Source organism: Anomaloglossus baeobatrachus, chromosome 7 (assembly GCF_048569485.1).
Source record: "Anomaloglossus baeobatrachus isolate aAnoBae1 chromosome 7, aAnoBae1.hap1, whole genome shotgun sequence".
Lineage (NCBI taxonomy): Eukaryota > Metazoa > Chordata > Amphibia > Anura > Aromobatidae > Anomaloglossus > Anomaloglossus baeobatrachus.
This window is the reverse complement of record NC_134359.1, coordinates 296,493,602-296,520,710: the sequence shown is the minus strand read 5'-3', so window position 1 is coordinate 296,520,710 and position 27,109 is coordinate 296,493,602. Positions and strand designations below refer to the sequence as shown.

General features: G+C 42.9%; 1 protein-coding gene across 1 annotated transcript in view; it reads left to right on the top strand.

The window, feature by feature from the left end:
• Positions 1-27,109, top strand: part of LOC142246771 (uncharacterized) — an 82,557-nt gene that overhangs the window by 52,234 nt on the left and 3,214 nt on the right. The window contains exons 12-21 of the mRNA XM_075319822.1: positions 4,621-4,923; positions 10,219-10,560; positions 11,811-12,104; positions 13,343-13,666; positions 15,029-15,331; positions 15,449-15,742; positions 17,884-18,210; positions 20,106-20,408; positions 20,528-20,821; positions 24,332-24,661. Coding sequence (XP_075175937.1) covers positions 4,621-4,923; positions 10,219-10,560; positions 11,811-12,104; positions 13,343-13,666; positions 15,029-15,331; positions 15,449-15,742; positions 17,884-18,210; positions 20,106-20,408; positions 20,528-20,821; positions 24,332-24,661 — 3,114 coding nt within the window. The remainder of the gene's footprint in view (positions 1-4,620; positions 4,924-10,218; positions 10,561-11,810; positions 12,105-13,342; positions 13,667-15,028; positions 15,332-15,448; positions 15,743-17,883; positions 18,211-20,105; positions 20,409-20,527; positions 20,822-24,331; positions 24,662-27,109) is intronic.

The following is a 27,109-nucleotide window of genomic DNA, read 5'->3' as shown; positions in this document are numbered from 1 at the left end:
CGACCGCTCCGATATCTCCAGTCCAGGTTTTCCAGGTAGCTGAATTGTCCCATTGTGGTCAGTGTGTGAAGGAGGTTTTTGTTGCTCAGTCTCTGCCAGAGGTGGTGAGTTCAGGACTGATCTCTAAACGGGTGAGCCAGTGCTTTGTGTGGACTGTTTATTTTCTGTTACCTTTGTGCCACAGAAAGGTCTAATTTCTGTTCACTCTGAAGTATATATCAAATAATAAACCTTAGAAGTACTTTGTTCCAGAACCAAAAGGCTTGAGCGTTTACCATAACTGATGCCAGAGTTTGTGAAATCTCCACAATGGGCACAATACTAATTTACTGCAGGGTGCAGAAAGGTCCTAGTGATAAAAGATAGAGGCAGCATAGGTGCAAATACTGATGAATATCCAATCACAAATAGAGATGAGCGGACCCGTGGAACATCAGTTCTTTAGATAAAGTTTGGTTTGTGTCCCGGACTTCACCTGAACCCCATTGGAAGTCACTGGGGGAATCTGGTCTCTGCCTGCGTACAGCCAAGCATAAACAGATCAGTGGACGATATTTTTCCATCTTTTTATGTTTGGTGCACACTACATCTGATCACGCTGTTGTTACCCCCAGTGCAAGCGACTTGCACTTGCCTGAGCACCGTGTGTACCCGAGCCAGTGGTTTGCAAACGTAAAGCATCCGAACTCTGAACCCAAATTCTGGTTTTTTTTGTGTTCGGTACGATCACTGAACACCGAACCTCGGGTTAGCTCATCTCTAATCACAAATGACGGAAGTGGATGGTCACTATTATAAATCCACACAGATAAGGCTTATATAAAGGTGTCAGCCACACGGTTACATGGAGTGCACCATGCCGGCTTACAGCCTTTTGTTCAAAGCCATACTATGAGACCATGTTTGCAGGATGCAGCCAGGGCCTGTAGTGATGATGGTGAAAATAGGGTGTCTGTCCTTGTGGGGTGCACATACATAGTGGTGGGCACTCCGCCTGATCTAATAATATGGACATCACTAATAGACAGGGGCTGGCATGGTGCACTACATATTTCTGTGTGAGTGGCACCTTATAGAAGCTGTATGTGTGTGCATCTACAATACTAAATAACCAGCCCCTCATGGGTGTTCAGTGTGAAAGTGGCTACTTGTCAGTAGTTTCCGCTTCTACAAGCTCCACCTTTATCACTGGGGCGTGCTGCGTCCTGCAGAACATTGGCAATGTGACCACATATTGGTAAGTATGGCTCAGTATAAGTGTCCCATCACATCTAAACTGTTTATTGCCTTATTCTGGGTGCCCAGTGGTTACATACAGTTGAAACCAGAAGTTTACCGCCACGCTCTAAAAAGACACATTTCTAGGTTTTTCTCACTATCTGACATGAAATCAGAATAAACCTTTCCAGTTTTAGGTTAGTTAGGAACCAAAATTATTTGCCAAAATAATGAGAAAGAGAGAATGTTTTATGGCATTTTTATTACTTTATGCAAAGTCAAACGTTTACATACACTAAGAGTACTGTGCCTTTAAACAATATGGGACAGCCCATTTGATGATGTCATGTCTTTGGAAGCTTTTGATAGGTTTATTGGCAACATCTGAGTTAATGAGAGACACACCTGTGGATGAGAATTGTATACTTGCACAAGTCTGCTTCATCTTTGGGTGCAATTTCCAGATACCTGAAGGTGCCTCATTCATCTGTACAAACAATTATACGCAAGTACATACAAGATGGGAATGTCCTGTCATCATACCGCTCAGGAAGGAGACGGGTTCTGTGTACCAGAGATGAATGTGCTTTGGTCAAACATGTGGATATCAACCCAAGAACAAAAGCAAAAGACCTTGTGAAGATGCTGGCGGAAGCTGGTAAGATTGTGTCATCATTCATAGTGAGACAAGTACTTTATCAACATGGGCTGAAAGGTCATTCTGCCAGGAAGAAGCTATTACTCCAAAAGAAACATAAAAAGACAGATTAATGTTTGCAAATGCACCCAGGAACAATACCTTAATTTTTGGAGACGTCCTGTGTTCTGATGAAACTAAAATGGAACTGTTTGGCCATAATGACCATCATCACATTTGGAGGAAGAAGGGAGAAGTTTTGAAGCCTTAAGCTGGGTTCACACATAGCGACAGCGACAACGATGTCGCTGTTACGTTACCATTTTCTGTGACGCAACAGCGACCTTGTAAGTCGCTGTTATGATCGCTGCTTAGCTGTCAAACACAGCAGACGCAGCAGCGATCATAACAACACACGTTGCTGTGCTACATGTGCAGAGAGCAGGGAGCCGCGCGCACTGCTTAGCGCTGGCTCCCTGCACTCCTAGCTACAGTACACATCGGGTTAATTACCTGATGTGTACTGCAGCTACATGTGCAGAGAGCAGGGAGCCGGCACTGGCAGCGAGAGCGGCGGACGCTGGTAAGGAAGGTAAATATCGGGTAACCAGGGAAAGGTCTTCCCTTGGTTACCCGATGTTTACCGTGGTTACAGCTTACCGCAGCTGCCAGATGCCGGCTGCTGCTCCCTGCTCGCTTCATTTCGTCGCTCTCTCGCTGTCACACACAGCGATGTGTGCGTCACAGCAGGAGAGCGACGACCAAAAAATGAAGCTGGACATTCAGCAACGAGCGGCGACCTCACAGCAGGATGTCACACACAGCGACGGGACGTCGCTGCTACGCCACAGAAAATGGTGACGTAGCAGCGACGTTGTTGTCGTCGTCGCTGTGTGTGACACCACCTTAAGAACATCATCTCAACTGTGACACATGGGGGGGCAACATCATGTTGTGGGGTTGTTTTGTTGCAGGATGGACTGGTGCACGTCACAAAATAGATGGCATCATAAGGAAAGAAGATTATGTGGCAATACTGAAGCATCAACTCATGACATCAACCAGGAACTTAAAGCTTGGGCGGAAATGGGCCTTTCAAATAGACAATGACCTGAAGCTACTGCCAAACTGGTTACAAAGTGGCTTAAGGATAACAAACACTGGTTTTGAGTGGCCATCACAAAGCCCTGATCTCAATCCTACTGAAAATTTATGGGCAAAGCTGAAAAGAACGGTGCAAACAAGGTGACCTACAAACATGGCTCAGCTACACCAGTTCTGTCAGGAGGAATCAGTCTAAATTCCACCAACAATTGTGAGAAGCTTGTGGAAGGATATCCAAAACGTTTCCCCCAAGTCTCACAGTGGAAAACGTCACTGTGCAGAAAGTAATAAAAATGCCTGAAAACATTCTCTCTCTCATTATTCTGGCATTTAACAAATATAAATATTTTTGGTTCCTAATTGACCGAAAATAGGAAAGGTTTATTTTCATTTCATGTCAGATAGTGAGAAAAAACTGCAGATGTGTCTTTGTAGAGAGTGGAGGGAAAAACCTGCAGATGTGTGTTTATAGAGAGTGGAGGGAAAAACCTGCAGATGTGTCTTTATAGATAGCAGAGGGAAACTAAGGCGGGCTTTGCACGTTGCGACATCGCAAGCCGATGCTGCGATGCCGAGCGCGATAGTACCCGCCCCCGTCGCAGCAGCGACTTCCTTGTGATAGCTGCCGTAGCGAACATTATCGCTACGGCAGCTTCACATGGACTCACCTGTCCTGCGACCGTCGCTCTGGCCGGCGACCCGCCTCCTTGTTAAGGGGGCAGGTCGTGCGGCGTCATAGCGACGTCACACGCCAGGCGTCCAATCAGAGCGGAGGGGCGGAGATGAGTGGGATGTAAACATCCCGCCCATCTCCTTCCTTCCGCATATCCTACGGAAGCCGCAGTGACGCCGTTAGGAGATGTTCCTCGCTCCTGCGGCTTCACACACAGCGATGTGTGCTGCCGCAGGAGCGAGGAACGACATCGGACTGTCGCGTCAGCGTAATCATGGATTACGCCGACGCTGCACCGATGATACGATTACGACGCTTTTGCGCTCGTTAATCGTATCATCGAGCCTTTACACACTACGATGTCGCATGCGATGCCGGAAGTGCGTCATTTTCAATTTGACCCCACCGACATCGCACCTGCGATGTCGTAGTGTGCAAAGCCCGCCTTAGGGTTTCAACTGTAACTGCTTTCTACAGTATGAGGAGACCCCCAGCGGTTAGTGAGATGCAGCCATGGAATCGGCTTTGACACAAGTCATTGGATTCTCTGGGTGAGCCAATCTCTTGCTAAGTAACATAAATGACATCTCTGGTGTATATTCCCGTGTATTTCTGGGTTGTGGAGACACATTTTCAGTTTAGTAAGAACAGCGAGATCTTGTGTTGTCCTGTGAGGTCTCGCAGTTTGACTGTCATGGAGGTTGTGGGAAGCGGCACAGTATGCTGCGTTCCCATAACCTGGAAATTTGGACCCAATCTTTGCTAGAGAGTTTGGTTCTTTACAGGCAGTTTATGGCAATTTTTTTTTTATTACATTTATTTAAAAAATATATATATTATTGCATGTGGCTTAAATAAAATAGTCATCCACATACTGGTGATAGAAACTATAAATGTATTATTTCAGTTAGAAAATTAACTTACAAATTTCCCAACCCAGATGAACCTTCCTCTTCTGTATCTGTATAACGAGTGATTTCTTGTCTAGCTTCTCCCAGGATGCAGGGCCCCATACAATGGTCTATCGGTCCAGGAGGAGACGTTCTCTGTACTCTCTATTTGCAGAGTTTTTACCCCAAGTCTATAGAAATCAGGTGGAGCTGTGGTACTAACCATTTTCTAGAATCCAATGAATCCTATGAAGACAATGGTGATTCTACACTTAATGTGAGGAGTGAGTGCAGAGTCTCTCAGCAGAACATCGATGTCCCCGACTTTAGGATCACAGTAACCTGGAACCACAAATCACTGGATAAACTGGAGACGAGGGAGGTGTACATAAGGGATGCAGGTAATAAGACTTGGAGAATTCAATGCTGTGACTGTCGTGTGCCTCATGTTTATGTAATGTAAAAGAATAAAAGAATATAATCAGATTTCTGCTAACTGCAGAGTGAGCAAAATACAATCCGAGAAAAGCATTATTTAAGACAGACTGTTGTGTCATCTATATTATATATTATACACCATATACAGAAAATGGAGCCCAGCCAGCAGAGATGAACTAATCAATTTGCTGCAAATCAAACTCATATAGAATTTATGGAAATTCACTGGACCTGTGACATTTGAACAGCTTGCGATTTGATTGAATTGCCAGAAAATGTCCACTGTCTTTTTACACAAAGCTGAAGATTGCAATAGTCAAAGAACAGCTTTGCCATAATACCTTGTAGCAGGGCCGGCTCCAGGTTTTTGTGGGCCCTGGGCGGAAGAGTCCCGGTGGGCCCCATCCACACGCAGACACACACATACGTACACATACATATACATATTTAAAGACAAACTCACAAAAATACGTATAGAACTGACACATCTATACAGTCATATACACTGACATACATAGATACACATCATACATGCATACAGACACACACAACACAACTCTGCTAGATACATACATACAGACACACACAGCTCTGCTGGATACATACACACATAGCTCTGCTACATACATACACACATAGCTCTGCTACATACATACACACATAGCTCTGCTACATACATACACACATAGCTCTGCTACATACACTCATAGCTCTGCTACATACACACACAGCTCTGCTGGATACATACACACATAGCTCTGCTACATACATACACACATAGCTCTGCTACATACATACACACATAGCTCTGCTACATACATACACACATAGCTCTGCTACATACATACACACATAGCTCTGCTACATACATACACACATAGCTCTGCTACATACACTCATAGCTCTGCTACATACACACACAGCTCTGCTGGATACATACACACATAGCTCTGCTACATACATACACACATAGCTCTGCTACATACACACACAGCTCTGCTGGATACATACACACATAGCTCTGCTACATACATACACAGCTCTGCTGGATACATACACACATAGCTCTGCTACATACATACACAGCTCTGCTGGATACATACACACACAGCTCTGCTGGATACATACATACATAGCTCTGCTACATACATACACATATAGCTCTGCTACATACATACAGACATAGCTCTGCAACATACATACACACATAGCTCTGCTACATACATACAGACACACACGTAGCTCTGTGGGGCCCACACACACAGCTCCAGGGGCCAGCACATACAGCACCGGGGGGCAGGGCATACACCTAAGGGGGGAGAAGCCCATACAGCTCCCCAGGGCCCATAAATCGGGGGCGGGGAGGGCACATACCTCTCAGGTCACGGTGGAGAGGGGGCCCACAAAGCGCCGGAGAGGGGGCCCACACAGCGCCGGAGAGGGGGCCCACACAGCGCCGGAGAGGGGGCCCACACAGCGCCGGAGAGGGGGCCCACACAGCGCCGGAGAGGGGGCCCACACAGCGCCGGAGAGGGGGCCCACACAGCGCCGGAGAGGGGGCCCACACAGCGCCGGAGAGGGGGCCCACACAGCGCCGGAGAGGGGGCCCACACAGCGCCGGAGAGAAGAGCTGTGCTGGGGGTCGCTGGCTGGCACTGCAACTCCTTCATCTGTGGGACTGAGCAGGCCGGTCGGTAGCTCCGCCCACAGATGAAGTTCAAACCAGGAAGTCTGCGCGCCTTAAAGGGACGGCGCTGCAGATTCCTGCCGAGGACTGCGGAACTCGGCCCGGGGGCAGCACTGACGAGGCCGAGTGGGCCCCCCCGGCTCTCCAGGGCCCCGGCATTTGCCCAGGTATGCCGCGTGCTGACGCCGGCCCTGCCTTGTAGCTATCAGATAACATGGTATAACACCGCCAATCAGAAGGGACTATAATAGTCTATATAAAAGCAGAAGCAGAGAATGCAGCAGCCGTTTTGTAGTGAATTTGGATAGTGAGAGGATGTTAGAGTTTTCAGCTTAGCAATAGATAAAGCCCTAGCACTGAAAAAAACTATACAGATAGTGTGACAGCACAGCAACTCAATGTGCAGAGCTAAATGATGCCGACAAGCAAAGCGATTGCTGGCAGTTGACTTATAACCTATTTACATAAGCGGACCAGTCTTCAGATGTTCACTAAACAATCTGTAAAAGATCTGTGATAAAGTAACGGTGGCCAAAAGTTTTGAGACTGACACAAATTTTGCTGTTTCAGTCTTTTTCGCTCTTTTAGATGGACGTTTCTATAGTTATTGAAGTACACAATTAAAAACATTTCAGACTCCCTAGATCTCAGTCCCAACTACGAAAGATCAATTCTCAAAAAGTGACAAACAGAAACCCTGAAATTGTGATAAAGTCTGAGCTCTTGTAAAGAGAGTGAGGAGATGCACACCGTTAATGCCTTTCCAAGTGGCTACAAGCGAACACTGCCACCTGATGGTTAAGGATGATAGAGAAAGTGAAAGCCGGTAGAAATGCATTAGCAGGAACACAAGAGTAATGTGTATATTCCCTTGGGGAAGGAATTGGAGGAGACGCAGGGTCAGGTGATAGCTGTAGTGCACTTAGTAATTATAAAAGGCACAGGACAGGAGGGCAGTGAATGGGAGAAGTTGGTGCCCAAACTTGCAGCAGAACAGATGTGCGGTACAGTGAGCTGGCTCATAGCCACCATTACGAGATACCAGATCTGAGTAACGGACTAGAGAAACCATATTCAAGTAATAGAGTCGAGAGATCGGATCCAAGTAATGGAGTCAACAGACCAGATCCGACTAAATTAGTCGAGAGACTAGATCTGAATATAGTAGTCGACAGACCAGATCCTACTAAACTAGTTGAAAGACCAGTTCTGAGTAAAGGAGTCGAGAGACCAAATCTGAGTAAAGGAGTCAAGAGACCGGATCCTACTAAATTAGTCAAAAGACCAGATCCAAGTAAAGGAGTCAAGAGACCAGAAACGATTTAAGGAGTTGAGACCAGATCTGAATAAATAGTGCAGTTAATAATTATAAAAGGACCAGGAGAGGAGGGCAGTGAATGGGAGGAGTTGGTGCCCAAACCTGTAGAACAGATTTGTGGTACAGCAAGCTGGCTTATAGCCAACATTACGAGAAACCAGATCTGAGTAACGGGGTAGAGAAACCATATCCGAGAAATGCAGTCGAGAAATCAGATCCGAGTAATGGAGTCGAGAGACAAGATCCGACTAAATTAGTCAAGAGACTAGATCTGAGTAAAGGAGTCGAGAGACCAGATCCTACTAAATTAGTTGAAAGACCAGTTCGGAGTAAAGGAGTCGAGAGAACAGATCCGAGTAAAGGAGTCAAGAGACCAGATCCTACTAAATTAGTCAAGAGACTAGATCTGAGTTACGGAGTCGAGAGACCAGATCCTACTAAATTAGTCGAAAGGCCAGTTCTGAGTAAAGGAGTCGAGAGACTAGATCCTAATAAATTAGTCGAGAGACCAGATCCTACTAAATTAGTCGAGAGACCAGATCCGAGTAAAGGAGTCAAGAGACCAGATCCAAGTAAAGGAGTCGAGAGACCAGATCCCACTAAATTAGTCGAAAGACCAGATCCGAGTAAAGGAGTCAAGAGACCAGATCCGAGCTACAGAGTCAAGAGACCAGATCTGAGTAAAGGAGTTGAGAGACAAGATCCGACTAAATTAGTCGAGACAACCAGATCCGAGTAGTGCAGTTAATAATTATAAAAGGCCCAGGAGAGGAGGGCAGTAAATGGGATAAGTTAGTGCCCAAACTTGCAGAACAGACATGTAGCAGTGTGTTAATATCCTGTTCCTCTCAATTACTCGTTTGTGCTACCTCTGATATTGTGTCAAAGGCACCCTTTTTATTGTGGGAGTTAAATAGCTGTTGGTTTAAGTATCACTGTCTCCTGATTGTCTGCGCTGTTGCATGCGTGTACACTTTGTAACACTCTGATTAGACAAGAACTGGTCACCAGTCAGGAACTGGACCAGAAGCCAATATCCAGCTGCAGGGAAGAAGGGCAAAAGTCGGGCTCAGCACTGGAAATATTCATCCTTTACAACAACTTCATGCATTTGTCAATAAAAACTGATGGAATGTTTATATATGTACATCGGGAATGATAGAAACATAAAACTTAAAAGAGAAAAACACTGAAAAAGCAAAATGTGAAAAATATAAAACTTTTGGCCACAATTTTAAATAATTTGATACATTGTTCTCAGCAGCGACGTGTCTGTTTAAACAGGAGGATGTGCTGCCGAGGACGATGAGTTTTTCTGCAAAGTAAAAGCTCATTAAAGGGAACCTGTCAGGTCCCATATGCATTCTGATCTACAAGCAGGGTGTTGTGTGGCCTAAAAACCCCTTCCTACCCATCCCTGTGTTGTAATATTGTGTAATATGAAAGTAATAAAAAAACCATTTTATTACTTACATATTCCCTATGTAAATAGCAGAGGGTCTTGTCCCCTGGGCTTCGCAACGCCCTGTGGGAGTTTGCATACTTTCCGTGGTATCATGCCCCTGTGGGCGTGATACCATGGATATACATGTGCGAGGTCACTATCAGCTCCTTCAGATCCCGCGCGTGTGCGCTTACCATTCCCGCAGCCTTCTTATCCGGGTGCTTGGTTGTTGGCTTCAGACTCGCTCTGGGCATGGTCAGAGTCTTCTGATCATGCGTAGTGCGCGTCTGAAGCCGAAAAGCAAGCACCCAGATAAGAAGGCTGCAGGAATGGTAAGCGTGCACGCGCGGGATCTGAAGGAGCTGTTGGTGACATCGCACATGTATATCCATGCGCTGGTCCTCTCCTCCACCATGTGCTCTTTCTTGCTGGGTCACAATGCAGTCCATTATCAGTTCTGAGTCTCAGACGTACAATGAGAAAGTAATTTCCAATCACTTCATCTCAAAATATTAAGTCATCAGTACTGGATTTTATTCTGTAGTTTGGAAAGCATGAAATAGCTGACAGGCAAAATCCTCACATTTTTCAAAACTAAAACCAAAAAGAATAATATCTATATATGCATTATATGACTACCAATAGGAAATACTTTGGAATAAATTACTTTGTTACTTTTATGGTAATTGCGATATTTTATTGATTCTGTAGTAGAAAACATGACATCATTATACTGATCAGTGATGGCGGATGTATATTATGTGCACAAAGTTTTTATTCTCCAGTTCTGGTGTCTTCTATATTTATAGGTCTTCCTTGGCGCCCGACAGTCAGTGAAATATTCACTTCGATTATGAGGCTAAATGAAGAGGTGACGCTGCGCTGTGACATCAGTGGATACTTCCCACAAAATCTCACCATGTCCTGGTTAGTAAAGGAACGAGGACGCAATGAATATACCCCTGCACCGAATATATATCAATACAAGATGACACAGGACCAATACTCTGACAGTGGATACCGCTCTACAGCCTCATTACATTTCAGCCCATCACTCAGTCGTCATCATGGGGTTTGGATTATGTGTAAAGTAACGCACCCCAGTCTGGACGCCCCTATAGAGAGAAGCGCAGGACCCCTCCTCATATCACGTGAGTCTTCTATTTCATAAGATAATATAGTGCTAATGATCAGATCTTCATGGCTTTTTTCTAACATAAAGTGTGGTTGAGGATGCAATGTTGCATCTTGTGTTATGTCTAGTAATGAGCGAGCACTACCATGCTCGGGTGCTCAGTACTTGTAACAAGCAGTCGGATGGGCTCAATTCATATACTGAATATAATGGAAATCAATGAGGAAATTGAACATTTTTTCTGGAAGATCTTCCATTGAAATACTTGAGTACCCCATTGACTTCCACTATAGTCAGTATATGAATTGAGCCCATCCAAGTGTCCAACTGCTCATTAGGAGAACCGAACTCCCGAACATGGTAGTGCTCGCTCATCACTAGTTGCGTTCTCTTCTTTCTGGTGATACAATAGAATTAGAAAATACTGGAAAACCCCCTTTAGCGCCTTTGACATAAACCTCACGACGATAGTGGTTGAATAGAGCTTCTTCAAGAACTGAATTCTTAAATAGTGTGTATGATAATGAGTTATCGGAACTGGACATCCCCTTTTACAGTTTAATCTCTGGTAGGACAGCTTAGTCCTCCTCCTGCTCATGATTTTGTATAGCATTATATGGTCCATCATGAAAACTCAGACATCACAATATAAGAGAATAGTGGGAAACTGGTAAAGGAAAATTAGTTTTCTAAGTTGAACAACATCCATAAAATGAACCTGACAGCTTATTTCTGGAACCCAAATTACAAGCACCATGGATCAGTCACTGCTTCCGTCATTTTTGGTATTTTTGATTCTGAAATGCTACAGAGTTGCAAAGAAAGCAAACTTTCATAGGCTGTTGCTCTGATGACTAGTCCTATAGGCCGGTCCCTAGAGTGGCTTCTCCAGGCTCCTGTCCCTGTAAGTGATACATTTCTGCCTATACACACATGTAAGGTCAAACCTGTCACTTACAGGCAATGGGGCAGAGATATCCATCACCAGAGCAGCATAGTCCACAAGGCAGCTGTCAAATGTATGTAAACATTTCCAAATAAAACATATCAGCGAGAAATGACGGAGCCGGACTCTGACTTATCTGCTCGTGGTTGATGTGTCAGGTTTCCTTTATAATTGACAACATAATAATTTGTGTCTACAAATGTTCTTGTACAGAAATCTACATTTTCTGCACCTCATTTCTTATTACACCGGCACCTGTCTAGAACTTGTAAGATGTTTAGAAGCAAATTATATGATTCTACATATATCTCCATTTTCAGTGACCCCGGAGCTGAGGGAAGCACCGATAATAACCCCATGTGGCACAGACGAGGTGCTCTGCTCTGTGAAGATAAGAAAGTTCTATCCTAAAATAATTAATGTTAATTGGACAAATGGAAAAAGTTGTGTGATGACATCGAAAACAATTGTTCTGGTGAATGAAGACGAGGAGGAGGCGTATGATGCCATCAGTGAGTGTAGGATTCCTCAGACACAGCTCAGATTTCCTCTGCGGGTGACATGGGAGCACGAGTCTATGGCAGAACCTGAAAGCGTCCAACTAAAAGAAACAGGTATGAACGACTGGCAAGAACACAGAATAATATAATACGGCAACAGTGATGGAAATGATGTGAAGGAGTGAAATCCACTAAGTCATATGGACATAAAGATTTCCACATCCATGGTGCCGACACTGGAGGAATCAAGTAGAGATATAAAGTTCAAAACCATAGAAACGGCCTCAAATGAAGTGTATGGCGGTATGTAATACGCCGGTGATAACAGATAGGAGTGTAGGATAATTTATTTATGGTTTCAATGGCCTGAAGGAGCAAAAACAAAACTGCATATTACAAATACCATTGTTTTTATTATATTACAGAATCATTTGTTACAGAATAGCAGGATGAAAGCTACAAAAATGTGATGTGTCCTGAAGGCCAACAAGTTGTTAAAAAAAAATTCCCCTTTTACCAAACTTTTGACTATAAACTTAGCTCTGTGTAAAAAACAAACAAACTGAGCGTTACTTAACCCCCAATGTCCAATGTGCTCCGGTCTCTGTTGTCTTGCTGCAGCGATGACATCACATCACCAGCGCTGCAGCCAATCATAGCCTGGAAGATTATGCCGTTTTGACCAGCAACTGTTGAACTCAATGATTAGATGCAGAGCTTTCAGAGTGACGTCACTGCTGCAGCCACACAAAAGAGGCCAAGATAGTGGGGAGACTGCATAACTTACATGAGGAGCAGGGGCGAACATAGAAAACATGGGGCCCTATAGCAGAATTTATAATTGGGCCCCCCCAAAATAAATAAATAAAAATATTCAGCTGGGTCACAGAAGAGCATATATCACAACTTTGCAGCCCTTACCAAGTAATTTTCCTCCTATTGAATCCCCCTTTCATTGCAGCCATAAAATATGATGGCAACAAAAGTGCCCCACAGTCACTGTATGATACCCCACAGTAAATTCCTTCACAGTACCCTCCACACACACAGTATGATGACTCTACTGTACCCCCCTTCATCTACCCTGGCAATGAATGGTGACCCCGACACAGTAAGATCTCCAAGACAAGCACACACTCATATATTTGTATTGTGAAATCTGGTGATAGATCCACTTTACACATGATTTCTGATGGAGACTGGAGCAGTGTAGAAAGTGGCTATTTGTCATCATTTCTACAGTCAAGACATTACACGTTATCACCTCGAGAGGACTTTTTGTATCTACAATATTCCTTTTTTTTACTTTACCCTTATCAATCATCGGTTATTGTTATGTGATTTATTTCCAGATTTGCCCTGGCGTCCAGTCATTGAAGACATAGACAAACCAGATTTCTTTGTGAACACTGAGGCCACATTACAGTGCAAAATCTCCCAATATTTCCCCAATAATCTCACTGTGACCTGGTACAAGAAGAAGAAGGGAAATCAGGATGTAATAGGGAACACTACACCTATTGCAGAGAGGCAGCCGGACAACACATACAGCTGCACCGCCAGCCTGACAGTCACACCATCCATAGAAGATGATGGAGCAGAGTTCATCTGCAGAGCGCAGCATCCCAGCCTGGAGCAACACATACAGCAAACGACAGGACCAATACAAGTCTATGGTGAGTTATTCTCTAGGCATTTACAATAAGCAACAAAAAATGATGGGTAATTAAAGATGATCTGTAAGGGAAGCATCCTATAATGACAGGCCCGCTGTCCTTTTTGTGTATAGGATCTGTCCTATTAGCCAAATGGTTTAATAAGAGGTGGTGGTCACTATATGCATATAACGTAAGATGGTTTTGCCATAATGTCACCCACCATCATATACCCGGCTTCTTCCTCATTCAGATGTCCTTGAAAATGACCATTGCACTGGTCAAAACATTGGAATTCATCTGTTTTCTCTAATGTCAGGTCCTAATAAATATACTCACCTCTGTAAAAGCATCAAGTCTCCATCTTTTTCTGTGCTGAGGTTACCTCATATGACTGACAGGACGACCATCCTTATCTACTAAGCACAATACTTTTCAGTGCTGACGTTCCCTTTACTGTTTGGGGTAAGATGGCAGCTCTGAAAGCATCCGTCACGTGCGCAGATACAAGCAGCACAATCTGTTGGTATTGTGCACTCACTGGATCCATTTAGCTACTGTTTGTCGTCTGAGCAGAAACGGAGGCATCCTCGGAAATATAGAAATAAGCCACCGACGTCATACAACTAGTACAGACATAGAGACCATCTATTGTTCACTTAGAGCATATAAGGGCAGTCACATCACATATAAACTGTTTATTGCCTTATTCTTTTGAACGTCGTCCACTGAAGACCTTATTGGATGGTTTGTCAGTGTCCATTGGAAATAAAGCATTATGGTTGAATTAAATGTGTGCCAAATCAGTTAATCTGTGGGGAATATGCAACCTGGTTACATCACTACTTCCCAAACTTTGAAGGGACCCAAGCTGGTAGTGACGTGTAGCCTGAAAGACGGCTCAGACAGAAGCGACTGGCTTCTTTGGTGGAAGCAATCTCTTTTTTTAGTGACATAAATGACCCCTTTTGTGCTTCGTGGTATTATTCTCCATTGTAAATAATGCATTATCGTCGAATTAAATTTGTCATGCACTTAAACCACTAAAATCAGTTAATCTTTGGGGAATATGCAACCTGGTTACATCACTGTTTCCCAAACTCTGAAGGCACCCAAGCTGGTAGTGACGTGGGAAAGCCGGCTCAGACAGAAGTATTTGTCTTCTTTGGTGGAACCAATCTCTTGTTTAGTGACCTCTTTTCTTTCTTTGTGGTTTTTTCATTGAGACATATTTTAAGTTACCAATCGGTCTCTTGTGTTTAAAAGTGGATACAAAGTTTATTTTCTCAGAACAGCGAGATCTTGAGATTTCCTGTGACATCTTGTAGTCTATCATGGATGGTCACATTCTTTCTGTTATGTAATGTGTGTTTTCTTGTCCAGCTTCTCCCAGGATGCAGGGCCCCATACAATGGTCTATCGGGCCAGGAGGAGACGTTCTCTGTACTCTCTATTTGCAGAGTTTTTACCCCAAGTCTATAGATATCAGGTGGAGCTGCGGTGCTGACAGTTCTGTAGAATCCAAGGAAACCTACGAAGACAACACTGACGCTACTCATAATGTGAGAAGTAACTACAGAGTCCCTCAGCAGAAGATCCATGGCTCCAGCTTAAGGCTCACCGTAACCTGGAGCCACAAATCAGTGGGAAAAGTGGAAATGAGAGACGTGTACATAAGGAATGCAGGTAATAAGACGTGGAGAATACTATTATGTTGTTGTTCATTAGGATCGATTGCTCTCAGTGAAAGAAACAAAATAATAATCCTGAAGAAATCTAATTTTTATGTTTCTCCATTTTCAGTGCCCCCGAAGCCAAGGGAGGAACTGATAATAACCCCTTGTGGCACAGACGAGGTGCTCTGCTCTGTGAAGATAAGAAAGTTCTTTCCTAAAAAAATAACGGTAAAATGGATACAAGGAGAAAGTTCAGTAATGACATCGAAAACAATTGTTCAGGTGAATGAAGAAGAGGAGGAGGCGTATGACGCCATCAGTGAGTGTAGGATTCCTCAGACAAAGCTCAGATTTCCCCTGCGGGTGACATGGGAGCACGAGTCTATGGAAAAACCTGGAAGCATCCAACTAAAAGAAACAGGTATGTATGACCGGCAACAACACAGAATAATATAATACTGTAACAGTGAAGGAAATTATGTGAAGAATGAAATCCACTAAGTCATATGGACATAAAGATTTCCACATTCATGGTGCCGGCACTGGAGGAATTCATTTGAGATTTAAACTTCAAAAGTATAAAAACGTGGCCTCAAATGGGGTGTATGGGGTTATTCACTTATGGTTTCAATGGCCTGAAGGAGTAATGAAGATTTATAAATAACTATAAACAAAGTTGATTTTAATCAAAAGATCTTGAAAAAATAATAATTTCCACAATTGGATGTGTTTAAAAAAATATCCCTGTGCTGAGATAATTAAATATATGTGTCCCTGCTATGTACTGTGTAATGGCTGTGTCTGACCGTACAGGGACATGGTTTTATCATACCACAGCTCCTGGGGTGGAATAGCATAAAAGAGTAAAAAAAAAAATTACAACATGTGATCACAGCTGATTCTTTCTGTGAGGTAAAACATTTCCCTGCCTGTTTTTTGAAAAAATGTTTTATCTCAAAGAAAGTATTATTTGCTATCCTGTGCTGTAATGTCTATATTCTCTCTTTCTTGTACTCCCGTGGCCCCAGGAGCTGTGGTATGATCATGTCCCCTGTACGGTCAGACACAGCCATTACACAGTACGTAGCAGGAACACATTGATAAGATGGTCTCAGCACGGTAAAAAAAAATTAAACTCATCCAATTGTGGAAATTATTATTATTCCAAGATCTATTGATTAAAATGAACTTTGTAAAACCCCTTTAAATTAATATAAATGATAAATCTAACATAGATTCAAACTAATATTGTATATGTGGAAATTACCACTAGTCATGCAAAAACCAAAACTCCATATTACAAATACAAAAATTGTTATTATATTACAGAGTCGTTGCTGTTACAGAATAGCTGGATGAAAGCTACAAAAATGTGATGTGTCCTGAAGACTTAAAAGTTGTTAAAAAAGTTTCCCCTTTTACCAAACTTTTGACTATAAACTTAGCTCCGTGTAAAAAACAAACAAACTGAGCGTTACTTACCCACAATATCCAATATCCGGTCCCTGTTGTCTTGCTGCAGCAATGACATCACATCGCCAGCGCTGCAGCCAATCGTAGCCTGGAAGATTATGCCGTGTTGAACAGCAACTGTTGAACTCAAGGATGGGATGCAAAGCCTTCAGAGTGACGTCACTGCTGCAGCCACACAAAAGACACCGAAGCAGTGGGGGAGACCCTATAACTTTCCTGAAGAGGGTAAGTGATGCCCAGTTTGTTTGTTAACACTGAACTGAATTTACAGGTAAACGTTTGGTGAAAAGGAAAAAAACAATTTACGTTAACTATCAATTACTTGTAACTTTCCAGGGAGACGCCATTTTGGAAGAATATACTTCAGTATTCATCTATTGACATTAATGAATAGAAGTGTCAAAAGTATAAAAAAAAAAAAAAAAAAAAAAAAAATCTACTGTGAAATCAGACCTCCAAAACCCAAGCACGCAGAGCTCCTGTGTGGACAAGAGAGCTTCGATTATGGGTCAGGATGAGTGACCAGAATGATGAGCAGCTGACCAGATACCCTATGTATAAAAATACGAAAGATTAAGCTCTCTGACTGAATGCTCCTCAGTGTCCCTCCTGCTGCTGAGATCTCGTGCTGCTCAGTACAAGCTGCAGCTGTCAGTCTGCGAGGGTGGAAATTCAGCAGCAGCAGGGAGGAGAGACACTGAGGAACGTGTCAGGTTGGGTGTAGACTGATTACACTATGAGAGAAGCTCTGTCACTGGACTCATAAAATGCTTATTATAATATCAGAATTATATAGCCACCCTGACATTAATTTTCAAAGAAAATCCCCATCAGGATATATTAGATAGAGATCTATTCACACATACAATTTGTATTGTGAAATCTGGTGACAGATCCACTGTACACGTGATTCCTGATAGAGTCCGGAGCAGTGTAAAAACTGGCTATTTGTCATCATTTCTACAGTCAGACATTACACGTTATCAGCTGGAATAGGGCTCTGTTTTTATCTGTTTGTATCTACAATATTATTACTTTTTTTCTTTAGCAATATAAATCATCGGTTATTGTTACGTGATTTTTTTCCAGATTTGCCCTGGCATCCAGTCATTGGAGAAATAGACAAACCAGATTTCTTTGTTAAAACTGAGGCCACATTACAGTGCAAAATCTCCCAATATTTCCCCAATAATCTCACTGTGACCTGGTACAAGAAGAAGAAGAAGGGAAATCAGGATGTAATATTGAAAACTACACCTATTGCAGAGAGGCAGCCGGACAACACATACAGCTGCATTGCGAGCCTGACAGTCACACCATCCATAGGAGATAATGGAGCAGAGTACATCTGCAGAGCGCAGCATCCCAGCCTGGAGCAACACATACAGCAAACGACGGGACCAATACAAGTCTATGGTGAGTTATTCTCTAGGCATTTACAATAAGCAACAAAAAAATAATGGGTAAAGATGATCTGTGAGGGAAGCATCCTATAATGACAGGCCCGCTGTCCTTTTTGTGTATAGGATCTGTCCTATTAGCCAAATGGTTTAATAAGAGGTCGCAGGCAGTCACTATGTGCATATAACGTAAGATGGCTCGCAAAAGCTTAAGGCTTGATGGTTTTGCCATAATGTCACCCAACATCATATACCCGGCTTCTTCCTCATTCAGATGTCCTTGAAAATGACCGTTGCACTGGTCGAAACACTGGAATTCATCTGTTTTCTCTAATGTTGGGTCCTAATACAGATACTCACCTCTGTAAAAGCATCAAGCCTTCATCTTTTTCTGTGCTAAGGTTACCTCATATGACTGACAGGACAACCATCCTTATCTACTAAGCCCAATACTTTTACTACAAATGTGACGTTCCCTTTACTATTTGGGGTAAGATGGTATCTCTGAAAGCATCCGTCACGTGCGCAGATACAGGCACTCACTGGACACATTCAGCTACTGTTTGTCGTCTGAACAGAAAGGGAGGCAGCCTCGGAAATTTAGAAATAAGCCACCGACGACATACAACTAGTATAGATGACATGGAGACCATCTATTGTTCACTTAGAGCATACAAGGGCAGTCACATCTGAACTGAACATTGCCTAAAGGCCACTTTACACGCTACGACATCGCTAAAGCGATCTCGTTGGGGTCATGGAATTTGTGACGCACATCCGGTCGCTTTAGCGATGTCGTTGCGTGTGACACCTATGAGCGATTTTGAATCGTCGCAAAAATGTTCAAAATCATCGGTGACATGCCCCCCTGATCTCGAATATCGTTGCTGCTGCAGTAACGATGTAGTTCGACGCTCCTGCGGCAGCACACATCGCTATGTGTGACACCGCAGGAACGAGGAACCTCACCTTACCTGCCACCGGCCGCAATGAGGAGCCTAGATGCGCCGATAAACAATCGCAAAAGCGTCGAAAATCGGTGATTTGTGTAACATCGGTCATTTTCATAATGTCACACCAATAGGAGATACGATGTTCCTCGTTCCTGCGGCAGCACACATCACTGTGTGTGAAGCCGCAGGAGCGAAGAACATCTCCTTACCTGCCTCCACCGGCTATGCGGAAGGAAGGAGGTGGGCAGGATGTTACGTCCCGCTCATCTCCGCCCCTCCGCTTCTATTGGGCGGCCACCTAGTGATGTCTCTATGACGCCGAACAAACCGCCCCCCTTAGAAAGGAGGCAGTTTGCCGGTCACAGCGACATCGCTAGGCAGGTAAGTATGTGTGACGGGTGCACGCGATTTTGTGCACCACGGGCAGCGATTTGCCCGTGACGCACAAACGATGGGGGCGGGTGCGCACGCTAGCGATATCGGTCATGATATCGCAGCGTGTAAAGTGGCTTTTATTCTTTTGAACGTCATCCACTGAAGACCACATATGACGTTTTGTCATTTTCCATTGTAAATAATGCATTATAGTTGAATTAAATGTGTCATGCACTTAAACCACTCAAATCAGTTAATCTTTGGGGAATATGCAAACTGGTTACATTACTGCTTCCCAAACTCTGAAGGGACCCAAGCTGGTAGTGACGTGGGAAAGCCGGCTCAGACAGAAGCATTTGTCTTCTTTGGTGGAACCAATCTCTTGTTTAGTGACCTCTTTTCTTGCTTCGTGGTGTTTTCAGTGAAACATATTTTAAGTTACCAATTGGTATCTTCTGTTTAAAAGTGTAAACACAGTTTATTTTCTCAGAACAGCGAGATCTTGAGATATCCTGTGACATCTTGTAGTCTATCATGGATGGTCACATTCTTTCTGTTATGTAATGTGTGATTTCTTGTCCAGCTTCTCCTCAGATGCAGGGCCCCATACAATGGTCTATCGGTCCAGGAGGAGACGTTCTCTGTACTCTCTATTTGCAGAGTTTTTACCCCAAGTCTATAGATATCAGGTGGAGCTGCAGTGCTGACAGTTCTGTAGAATCCAAGGAAACCTACGAAGACAACACTGACGCTACTCATAATGTGAGAAGTAACTACAGAGTCCCTCAGCAGAGGATCCATGGCTCCAGCTTTAGGATCACCGTAACCTGGAGCCACAAGTCATTGAGAGAAGCAGAGACGAGAGAGGTGTACATAAAGGTTGCAGGTAATAAGACGTGGAGAATACTATTATGTTGTTGTTCTTTATGATCGATTGCTCTCAGTAAAAGAAAAAAATAAAGAATGCTGAAGAAATAAGATTTTTTTATGTTTCTCCATTTTCAGTGCCGCCGAAGCCAAGGGAGGAACTGCTAATAACCCCATATGGCACTGACCAGGTGCTCTGCTCTGTGAAGATAAGAAAGTTCTTTCCTAAAAAAATAATGGTAAAATGGATACAAGGAGAAAGTTCAGTAATGACATCGAAAACAATTGTTCAAGTGAATGAAGAAGAGGAGGAGGCGTATGACGCCATCAGTGAGTGTAGGATTCTTTTGACACAGCTCAGATTTCCCCTACGGGTGACATGGGAGCATGAGTCTATGGAAATACCTGAAAGTGTCCAACTAAAAGAAACAGGTATGTATGACCGGCAAGAACACACAAAATAATATAAAACTGCAACAGTGAAGAAATGATGTGAAAGAATAAAATCCATTAAGAGACATATAGCTCAAATATAGCATAGACATATAGCTCAAATGTCAAACCAAAAATGGCAATAAATGGCGTCACGAGAGCTGTGTAATGAGCTGGTGATACCAGACAGGGATGTATAAAGATTAATTTATAGTTTATTTAGGGGTAGCAAAGATTTAATATCATATGCATACAATAATTTGTAACATATTTGTCATGTAATGGTTGTAAGAGGACTAATCTATTAAAAGATGGCTCATAATTTAGAAATGAAGCAAAAGCTAGCCCTCTATATTTGGCCACTGTTCAGCTAGGAACCCCTGGTGTGGACAGGTAATCGAACTGCTACATTAGCTGTAAAAAAACCACAAAGTCTGAGCTCTTTGTATACAGAGCTTGAGAAGCAACACTTCTGTTACATCAATAAATACCTCTTTTGAGAGGTTTTGTAGCCAAAGCCAAGTTATATTTGGGGAATATTTGGTGGAAAGTTTGGATCCTACAGTTATGGGAGACACATTTTCGGCATTGTGATCCCAAGTAGCATAACATACATATTTTTACATAATGATAAGGCTTGCTTATGAGGTCAAAATTTATATTGGGCAGAGGGATTACAATACATACCAAATATCATATTCCTTATCTATGGAAAGGTAAAATTATCATAGGAAATATAGCTAAACACTCTTCCACTTGAGACCTCCAGGGATTAAAATATCCTGAAAGTTGGGGATCCCATGATTTTTAAGAGTCCAAAGCTACATCCCATGACCAGCACCATCTGAGGTCATTATAGAGAGGTATCTGAGAGTGACTGTTCTTTAATAAGTACAGAAGTTTGAGTTGACACCTTTTGTTCAATGAAGCAGGTTTAGTACTTTTGTTCTGTTATCCTTTTTATTTTATGTAACTCTATATACTATATTGTTTTGTCCCCTTTTGTAATATATTTTTTTATATTTTTATAAACACTGCCTACTTTTCAGATTAAATCTATAAAATGTAATATCTTTGTTCCTCTTGCTTTTTAAATTGCATCCCTGAAGCCTCGGAAGGCAAAACATTACCAATAACGGGTGTTCAATTGGCCTATATAAACTATTGGTGGTGGTAGCTAATTTTCTCTGTGAACTTTGTAGAGCTTGGCAGTGACAATACCGAAGTATATAAATATATAACATGTGTATATACAGTGCCTACAAGTAGTATTCAACCCCCTGCAGATTTAGCAGGTTTACACATTCGGAATTAACTTGGCATTGTGACATTTGGACTGTAGATCAGCCTGGAAGTGTGAAATGCAGCAAAAAAGAATATTTTTTTTTTAATTTTTTTTTAAATTGTGAAAAGTTTATTCAGAGGGTCATTTATTATTCAACCCCTCAAACCACAAGAATTCTGTTTGGTTCCCCTAAAGTATTAAGAAGTATTTCAGGCACAAAGAACAATGAGCTTCACATGTTTGGATTAATTATCTCTTTTTCCAGCCTTTTCTGACTAATTAAGACCCTCCCCAAACTTGCGAACAGCACTCATACTTGGTCAACATGGGAAAGACAAAGGAGCATTCCAAGGCCATCAGAGACAAGATCGTGGAGGGTCACAAGGCTGGCAAGGGGTACAAAACCCTTTCCAAGGAGTTGGGCCTACCTGTCTCCACTGTTGGGAGCATCATCCAGAAGTGGAAGGCTTATGAAACTACTGTTAGCCTTCCACGGCCTGGACAGCCTTTGAAAGTTTCCTCCCTTGCCGAGGCCAGGCTTGTCCGAAGAGTCAAGGCTAACCCAAGGACAACAAGGAAGGAGCTCCGGGAAGATCTCATGGCAGTGGGGACATTGGTTTTAGTCAATACCATAAGTAACGTACTCCACCGCAATGGTCTCCGTTCCAGATGAGCCCGTAAGGTACCTTTACTTTCAAAGCGTCATGTCAAGGCTCGTCTACAGTTTGCTCATGATCACTTGGAGGACTCTGAGACAGACTGGTTCAAGGTTCTCTGGTCTGATGAGACCAAGATCGAGATCTTTGGTGCCAACCACACACGTGACGTTTGGAGACTGGATGGCACTGCATACGACCCCAAGAATACCATCCCTACAGTCAAGCATGGTGGTGGCAGCATCATGATGTGGGGATGTTTCTCAGCCAAGGGGCCTGGCCATCTGGTCCGCATCCATGGGAAGATGGATAGCACGGCCTACCTGGAGATTTTGGCCAAGAACCTCCGCTCCTCCACCAAGGATCTTAAGAGGGGTCGTCATTTCATCTTCCAACAAGACAACGACCCAAAGCACACAGCCAAGAAAACCAAGGCCTGGTTCAAGAGGGAAAAAATCAAGGTGTTGCAGTGGCCTAGTCGGTCTCCTGACCTTAACCCAATTGAAAACTTGTGGAAGGAGCTCAAGATTAAAGTCCACATGAGACACCCAAAGAACCTAGATAACTTGGAGAAGATCTGCATGGAGGAGTGGGCCAAGATAACTCCAGAGACCTGTGCCGGCCTGATCAGGTCTTATAAAAGACGATTATTAGCTGTAATTGCAAACAAGGGTTATTCCACAAAATATTAAACCTAGGGGTTGAATAATAATTGACCCACACTTTTATGTTGAAAATTTAGTAAAATTTAACTGAGCAACATAACTTGTTGGTTTGTAAGATTTATGCATCTGTTAATAAATCCTGCTCTTGTTTGAAGTTTGAAGGCTCTAACTTATTTGCATCTTATCAAACCTGCTAAATCTGCAGGGGGTTGAATACTACTTGTAGGCACTGTATGTTCACTTTGAAAGCACCCAATAATCGGCAGACTAGTGGATGGTGCTGTTGCCTCGTCCATCAATTGTCAGTCTATTGCATATTGTCCTGACTACTGGACTATTGGTGGTAGCGGTGGGATATCTGTGTGATCTCCCAACTATCTTCGTGACAATATGCATTTAGTTATAGCTAATCCTAAAGGGATTAACTATTAATAAGAATAAGAATAATAAAAAAGGACACAATCTTGGAGGTGTATTCGCATCTTGAACAATTATGATATGTCTACAGGATATGCTGTAAAAGTTTGATATATTCAAGGCCAGCCTCTCAGATGCTGGGGATGGAGAGATGGTTAAGCAAGCTACAGGAGGTCCAAAAATTGTCAAGTATGAACAATATGATCAGTAATCATATATTCAATGTCAATATAATCACTTTAGAGAGCTGTGCCTGTAGAAACACGGTGCTTTTCCTGGTGATTTGGGGCCAACTGTCAAGATAGAGGTCGGGCCTGAACCTCTCACACATTTATGTCATATCTCATAAACATGATACAAAGGTTTGAAATCAGAGTACACCATTAAGTGTTGTTAAAAATTAGAAAATTAACTTTTTTATTAAATAAATTAGATTTTATAAAATACTTGTGACCGTACTGAACACTTTTATGATGACATGTTACAGAGTTTTCATGGCATCCAACATTATCTGACATTCATGTGCCTGTTCTGACTGCGATGAATGAAAGTGAACTACAATGTAGAATTTCTGGATATTTCCCCGATGCTGTGACCGTGAGCTGGTATAAGAAGGGGAATGAACAGATGGAATTTCCACATAATAAGACGTCAGTCACTAAGTCGGAAAGACTTTATGACTCCACATTGTCCTGTACAGCCCGACTGCAGTTCACCCCAACAACAAGTGACCGGAATTCAGAAATCATCTGCAGAGTGGAGCATCCCAGCCTGGAGACACCTCTGGAGAAGAGCAGTGGACCCCTACAAGTGCGGAGTGAGTATGGCCCGGTTTATGGATGACATCATTTGTAATCTTTTTATCATTTTTCATTACTGCTTAATTTCAAAGTGCTGACTCTTTGTTCTTAAGGTAGATAAGACACGACCACAGGTGGCTGGCAGTGATATCCTATCTGCCCCATCGGAACACAAATGAAAACCTAAATAAATCTACAGTTACAGCCAAGAAAAATTTGTCTTGAATAAAAGATAAATCTTTATTGAATAAAAATGGTTAAAATAGTACTAAAAATAGAGAGGTCACTCAAAAGACCCAATTCAGAAGGTTGTGCACATATAAGAACGCAAATAATGAAAATCATTCCATAAATGCTTGAATACAAATGAGAAAGTTGATGTATCAGAAAAAGTCCACTAGATGGCAGAAAAAAATCACAGAAAAAAAAAGAGAAAAGGGAAAAGAAAACAAAGAGAAGGAAATGGGTAATTAAAAAATGTAGCAATGTGCCACATGTATACACTGTATGTCGGTTAAAAAAAACTGACAAAAAGAGCAAAGGTGAGTACAAAATGCTGTAATATCTAAGAAAAAAACCCCTCTAGATAATAGTCTACACAAAAATTGTGTGTATATATACAATAGAAGCATGAGTGCAAGCTGGCAAATATGGTAAGACTGGATCCAAAGATCAGCCAGAGGAAAAGGAGAAAAAGAGAAGAAAGCAGAGCAAAGAAAGGGAAAAATAAAAGGATGTTTGAATGGCGATTCACAACATAGCAAGATCAGTACAATACAGTCATGGCCAAAAGTTTTGAGAATGACACCAAAATGATATTTTCACATGATCTGTTCCCTCTGGTTTTTAATTGTGTTTGTCTGATGTTTCCATCACATACAGAAATATAATTGTAATCATATTATGAGACCAAAAGGTTCTCTTGACAGTTAGAATGAGTTAATGCAGCAAGTCAATATTTACAATGTTGACCCTTCTTCTTCAGGACCTCTGCAATTCTCCCTGGCATGCTCTCAATCATCTTCTGGAGCAAATCCTGACTGATAGCTGTCCATTCTTGCATAAGCAATGCTTGCATTTTGCCAGAATTTGTTGGTTTTTGTTTGTCCACTCGTCTCTTGATGATTGCCCACAAGTTCTCAATGGGATTAAGATCTGGGGAGTTTCCAGGCCATGGACCCAAAATCTCTATGTTTTGTTCCATGAGCCATTTAGTGATCACCTTTGCTTTATGGCAAGGTGCTCCATCATGCTGGAAAAGGCATTGTTGGGCGCCAAACTGCTCTTGGATAGTTGGGAGAAGTTGCTCTTAGAGGACATTCTGGTGCCATTCTTTATTCATGGCTGTGTTTTTAGGCAAGACTGTGAGTGAGCCGATTCCCTTGGCTGAGAAGCAACCCCACACATGAATCGTTTCAGGATGCTTAACAGTTGGCATGAGACAAGACTGGTGGTAGCGCTCACCTCTTCTTCTCCTAATAAGCTGTTTTCCAGATGTGCCAAACAATCGAAAAGGGGATTCATCTGAGAAAATGACTTTACCCCAGTCCTCAGCAGTCCACTCCCTGTACCTGTTACAGAATATCAGTCGGTCTCTGATGTTTTTTCTGGAGAGAAGTGGCTTCTTTGCTGCCCTCCTTGAAACCAGGCCTTGCTCAAAGAGTCTCCACCTCACAGCGTGCAGAAGCACTCACACCAGCCTGCTGCCATTGCTGAGCTAGCTCGGCACTGCTGGTAGTCCGATCCCACAGCTGAAACAGTTTTAAGATACTGTCCTGGCGTTTGCTGGTGCTTCTTGGGAGCCCTGGAGCCTTTTTGGCAACAATGGAAGCTCTCTCTTTGAAGTTCTTGTTGAGGCGATAGATTGTTGACTGAGGTGCAATCTTTGTAGCTGCGATACTCTTCCCTGTTAGGCCATTTTTGTGCAGAGCAATGATGGCTGGACGTGTTTCTTTAGAGATAACCATGGTTAACTGAAGAGAAACAATGATACCAAGCACCAGCCTCCTTTTAAAGTGTCCAGTGGTGTCATTCTTACTTAATCATGACTGATTGATCGCCAGCCCTGTCCTCATCAACACCCACACCTGTGTTACTGGAACAATCACTAAAACAATGGTGGATGTTGATCTGCCTAAGGTCAACCATCCTTGCTCACATAGTCTTTTACTAGGCAATGCTCCCACTAGCCAGATTCCTACTCCACACTGATGAGGGGCAATACCCCGAAACGGCTGTCTGTGGATGGATACCATGTTTGGCATAGGTGGTCTCCTTGACTGGAGACTGCTCTTCCCGTGGTTGTTCCTTCCCGGTGAAAGACCTGACTAGTTTCCTGCCAGCGTTGAGACATGTGATGGTGTCTCCGCAGGCCTTCTTGCTTTGAATATTACCCAGGGGGCATTGCTCTAGAATCACTGCGTTGAGAAACACGTGATGGTGTCTCCGCAGTGGTGGATGTTGAT